The 6,000-nt window shown below is 35.1% G+C and overlaps 1 protein-coding gene across 7 annotated transcripts in view; it reads left to right on the top strand.

The window, feature by feature from the left end:
* SPART (spartin) overlaps positions 1–6,000 on the top strand; it is a 66,408-nt gene that overhangs the window by 50,201 nt on the left and 10,207 nt on the right. For 5 of the 7 annotated variants that reach the window (XM_006915815.3, XM_025049547.1, XM_025049546.1 and 2 more), the window contains 2 exons: positions 100–267; positions 3,270–3,393. In XM_006915815.3, coding sequence (XP_006915877.1) covers positions 100–267; positions 3,270–3,393 — 292 coding nt within the window. The remainder of the gene's footprint in view (positions 1–99; positions 268–3,269; positions 3,394–6,000) is intronic. The other 2 variants (XM_025049551.1, XM_025049548.1) reach the window with 1 other exon arrangement.

A 6,000-nucleotide genomic window follows, 5' to 3' on the forward strand; every position in this document is an offset into this window, starting at 1 on the left:
GGTGTATTATTAGAGCACAGTGTTTGGAGCACCACAGTTTAAAGGAGAGTCATCTGGGGAACGTCGGATTTAAGGTCAGCTTAGTCCTTTACTCCCTAGGCCAACTGGAACCGGGCTGAAGGAGAAAACGAATTCCAAATCCCTGGCAGAGCAAGGAGCCCCTCTGACCAACTGAAGGAAGCCAGTGGCTCCGATGTGAGACAGGTAGGTCCTTCATTGGACCAAGGCAGTAAGGATGTGCGTCATAAAGGAAAATGGGGGAAAAAGGTAAGTAAAATATGTAAAAGAGTCATAAGGTATTTGTGTGCGTATGCTATTCTAATGGTACCTTTCACCAGTTTTAATTTTTTTTTAGATCTTATTCCCATGAACTAAAGAAAGCAACTTGCAGAGTCACAAACTGATTACTGATAAAAAATAATGAGCGGCTTTACTATTTCCCTTTCCAAGTGTTTGTTACTTAAACTGTTTTAAGAAATAGATTCTTTTGCAACAATTTTTATATTTACATTAACGATGTGTATACTTTTTGTATTGTTCTTCACCTACCCATATACACCAAGATCTTGGGCTAGGTATGCTTTTTCTTAAACTATCATTTTTATTCAGTTGCTTATTTCTTCATGGATGGTCAACAGGACAGAGAATGCATTATTTAAAATATGCTTAGTAGTTTCTTCTCTCATTTCTTAGACGCTGAGTATATGATATGCTGTAAATGATAAATCTGGATTAGAGTTAAGTAAATATTTTTTAAGTGCTAGAAGGCATAGTGAAAAAAGTTTAAATTTCTCATCTCAAGGAATTGACCATCTAGTGGGGAGGACAGATTAGCAAAGAGACATTTTTATCCAATGTGATCATTACATGAAGGTTCCTAGGTTGTATAGAAAGCTAGGTTGTTCCTTCTATCTAACGTACAACCTGGCCTCATAGATACATGTGGGCGTACAGGTATGTGGGGAACAGTAAGGAGGTTCCTCCTACAGGGCACGATGGTTGAGGCGAGTCCTGGAGGATGAAGAGGAGTTGACCATGTGAATAGCAGATTGAAGGGGATTCTAGGCAGAAAAAGTAAGATAAGCAAATGTATGAGGAAAGAAAATAGCATTGTGTGAGTATCAAATTACAAGAAGTTTGGTATTGTTCATTGATGCCATATTGTAAATGCTCAATAATTATCTCTGGAATTAATGAACGTCAAAGGAATATTCTGCATTTACTTGTGTGGTGTCACTGTGGTTTATGCTGAATATCTAGGAATATCCTTTTCTGTGAGGACATTGGAAGTCCAAAATGGTTCTGAGTGATATATTTATTTAAAAAATGTTTTTTAAGTTAATGCCCAAAAAATAAATTCAAAAGTTACAAAAAGATAAATAGTGAAAAGTAAGTTTTCCTCCCATTACTGTCCCCCAGACTCCTAACTCCTAGCTCTGGATACATTGTTATTAGCTTCTTATTGTTCTTCTAGATATATTTTGTGCATATTAAAATGTATGTTCACACACATATTTATTTTGTGTGGATATATGTGTATTTACACACATGTATAATTTTTAATGCAAATAGCAGTATGTAAGATACATTATTCTGCTCCTTGCTTTTTACTTCATGGTATGTTTAGAAATTTTTCCATATCACTTAGAACTTGATTTTTAAAAAATTTAATAACTTGGTTTAAAAAATCAAATTATATCAAAAGGTATATGCATTGAAAAGCTTTACTCCCACCTTTGTGTGTCCCCCTGCCCCCATCGGTCTTCGTGATCACTTTTATCAGGATCTTGTGTTTCTTCAAGTGTTTCTTGAAGCAGATAAAAGCAAATAAAAACTGTTATTATTTCTCTTCCTCTCTTTACAAAGGTAACATCATATAGAGTGTCCTCTGTTTTATTTTTCTTATTTAATAATAAATTCCAAGGATCTTTCATGTCATTAAATAGAGAACTTCCTCAATTTTTTTTTACAGCTATCTTGTATTTCATCGTGTGACTACATCATAGTTTCTTTAACCAATTTTTTATTAAGACGTGATTCCAGGTTTTTGGTTTTACAGACAGTGCTTCAGCGATTAACTTTGTAGATCCATTAATTCATACATTTGTAGGTAATTCATCAGGTAAAACAAGTGGGGTTACTGAGTCACAAGACGAATGCATTTGTAATTTTGATAGATTTTGCTAAATTGCTCTTCTTAAGGATTGTACTCTTAGGCACTCCTGCCAATATGCAAGAGGACCCTTTTCCCCACAGCCTGTCAACAGAGTTGGGTGGTCAGCATTTCTGTATTTTGGCAGTTTGATAGATGAGAAATGGTATATTGGAATATTTTAATTTGCATTGATTTTATTATGAGTGATGTTGAGTATCTGCTTAAGGGTTCCTTGAATTTTGTTTTCTGTGTGATGTATATTAATATCCTTTATCCATTTTTATTACTGAGTTTTCCTAGTCTTTTTCTTTTCAATTTCTAGGAGCTCTTTATATTTTAGGCACATTAGCCCATGTCAAATATTTTGTCCAGTTTGTATTTAGTTTTTACTTACGAGTGGCTTTTCCCCCATGTAGAAGTTTTTGTTTTGTTTTTCATGTTGTTTTGTATTTTAAGTCAACTTCTCTTTGTATTTCTGTTGGGCAATTTGGTTTTCAAGTTATTTTATAATACTGTGAGGTCTGAGTTAACCAGTTCTTAGGAGGAGCTTGGGAACAGGCTAACTCAGATTAACTGAGTGTTGGCTTCAGGTCTCATAGCAAAGTACAGGCATTTCTGTGTTTCCCATTTTTATGCCAATGGCATGGTAGGTTGTTCTGTGTTTACACATATTTACTTGCTTTTACTTGATCCAGTTTATTTGGATACATCCTTCCTCACTGAGTCATCTAACAGAAATCTTCTAACCTTACTGAAAAATGTGTACATACTAATATCTAGGAGACGACAGCTGTATGAAGGAACACATAGTCTAGTCAAGGATTGAAAAAGGTCACTTTAAATCTGATTTGCTAAATGCTGTATTGGAGGTATGTTGGTATTTAAGTCTTATTTGCCAGTGGGACTGTATATAAGACCAGGACAGTTCTCAATTTTATGGTAGTTATGGTATTGCACTCTATGTTATGAATGTACTGCTAACTAGGTTGGCTGGAGATACTTTCCTTAATTATATCTAGTATTTGTTGGCTTAATATTTTATTACATAAAGCTTATAATTTTTCCCCTCGTAGTACTTTACTGTTTCGCATTTTAAAACATTTTTACTATTTAGGCTAAAGGTACTTCAAGTGAAGAAGTTAATCTGAGTCATATGGTGCCCTATGAGCCAGTTGCAGAAGAAAAAGCAAAGGAACTACCTGAATGGAGTGAGAAAGTGGCTCAAAACATTTTGTCAGGTATTACAGTAATGTTAACATTTTCCTCCTTTAATTGTGAAACCTTTGGAACCCATAAGAGAATACTTAGGAAGATAATATTTTATATTTTGTTTCTAAATGATCAGTTTATAAATACTTAAACAAAAAAAAAGGAACCAGTTTTTATAACGTCACATGTTGTCATATTGATGTAAGTTTTTCTTGGACTATTATTCTCTTTTACTTTTGGGAATAATGGGTAGTGAAAAGCTTCAGGAATCCCCAAACTCTCAAATAGTTCTGATTGTGAAATTAGTTATTTTCCTTTCCTCTTTGAAAGTCTCCCTTAATTCTTTTCTTTTCACGCCGTCTTCCCCCTCTTCCTCCACCAAAAAAAAAAAAAAAAAATTTTGTAAGATTTTTAAACATGAGAAGATATGAGGGTTACAGCCGAGCTATTAGGACCTACTATTTAATTATAGGTAGAAAAGGCTTCAAATCAATTATTTTAAATCCAGATGATCATTACTGACATATCTTTCTACTTTAATTGGTTAACATTTTAGCTTTTCAACTGTAGTAGCTCTCAGGTTTAGACCCACCTATTTTGTTTTTAGAAACATTGCCGGTCACTTTTCAGTGAGCCAAATTTAGGACCCAATAAAGGGATCATCACCAGTCATTGAAAAGACTTATCAATACTAAAAATGTGTTAAAGTAATGAAGATGTCCAAAGCAGAGGATAATTTCAATGTGAAAAACCAACAAGCTAAAATAAGTGAAAAACAATCAATTGGCCAGAAGCTAACAAAATAGTTTGCCTAGTATCAAAATGTTGCTTGAGACAAGAAGAGATAATGCTAAATTTTTTAAATATAATGTAACAGTTAAAATTGGCCCTTGAAATAGATTTTCAAAGAAGTTGTAAAGGAAAACCTTTACTCTTACAACGCTGCTCTCTAACTTTATAGGCTGCTAAGCTATTAGATCAGTGTTCAGAAAACTTGCCTGTATCCACACATACGTAGATAATTAAAGTCAAAGGTCGTTTTCGTAAATTTTTTGAGATTATACTGCTGTAAGATTACTCCATTTACTACTGCTGTGTAACAGACTATCTCAAACTTAATCTCATGAAACAAAGAACATTTGTTTATGCTTAGGAATTCTGTGAGCTAGGTATTCCAAAAGGTCACAGCAGGGATGACTTGTACCTGCTTCATGATGTCAGGGCCTCAGCTAGGAAGATTCAGAGGCTAACTAGTGACTCAATAGCTACGGACTGGCATCATCTGAAACTCCTTCGTTCACACATCTGGATTGGGACAGTTCAAAATCGAGGACTACCAGATGGAGTAACCAGAATACGGCCTCTCCGTGTGGCTTGACTTCTTCAGCATGGTGGCCTTAAGCTAGTCTGGCTTCTGAGTGGTAACTCAGGATTCCAAGTGTGAATGGTCCAACAAACAGGCAGAAGGTGCCTTACCCTTTCTGATGTATTCTTGCAAATTTCTAGCATCATTAGTTATAATCAAGTAACAACCTGCCCAGATTCAAGGGCTGTGGCATAGACCCCACTTCTCAATGGGAGGAATGTCATGGTCATGTTGAAAGAACGTGGAATAAGAGAGACTGTTTGGGGCCATTTTTGGAAAATATCACCTGCCACAAATTCTTAGACCTCCTAGGTACCACAGAGATTCTGCACGTTGGATCTACTCAAAGAGGTGACATATCCTTAAAGCCAGCTAATCCTAGGGAGGGAGCCCTTTAAAGATTTCAGTGGAACTCTGAGTGCTGCATCTTTTGAAAATGAGCAAAAACTACATTCTGGTTTACTACTTGAGACTTCAGTGTCTTCAGGCTTGTCACGCTTTTCCTTTTTATCCTATATGCTTAGGGCTAGAGTTCTATAATACTCTTAATAGTTGGTGACATTAAAACCATTTAACAGTCAATCAGAGTATATATGTTTCCTGATGTGATTTCTAATAGGTAAGATGAAAAACAACTAGCTCACCAAATAATTAAGACACACGTGACAAAAAAAAGGTGCAGAAAATACCCAAGATTTAATCCAGGGAAAATTATCTGATCTGTCAAGAAACTATTTCAATCTGACTCATGCAGGCTCTGTACAAAGATGAGTAACCAAGGATGAATTGAGCTCATTCATTATAGTCGATGATCAGTTCTTTTCACTGTCAAAGGATGAGTAAAGATCAGTAAAAGCTAGTCTTATGTTTTATGAATGTAAAAGATTAAAAAAGTGAAAAAACTGCTTAAAATTTACTTGCGTAGAATAGGGGCTTGAGAAGCATAGACTTAACATTTTAAGCTGCCAAATATTTATATGGAGTAAAGCCCTGTAAACTAATTTAGGAAGAGGTAGAGGATTTGTGACAGTAGACTGATTAACTTAAGTTTGAGTTAGATAATTTTGAGTCATCCACCAACCTTTCATTTATCCAGCAAACATTCATGGCTTGTTACATCTCAGCATTGACTGGTGCAAAGGATACAAACCTGAGTAGAATAATCTGTATCTGGCACAACACACTCCATTTAAAAGATCTTAATAGCTACCAGTGAAATACTGCATTTCCTTATCTTCTGTTGCAGTGTCTATAGTTTTAATGTATTACT

Source organism: Pteropus alecto, unplaced genomic scaffold (genome assembly GCF_000325575.1).
Source record: "Pteropus alecto unplaced genomic scaffold, ASM32557v1 scaffold16, whole genome shotgun sequence".
NCBI classification, from domain to species: Eukaryota; Metazoa; Chordata; class Mammalia; order Chiroptera; family Pteropodidae; genus Pteropus; species Pteropus alecto.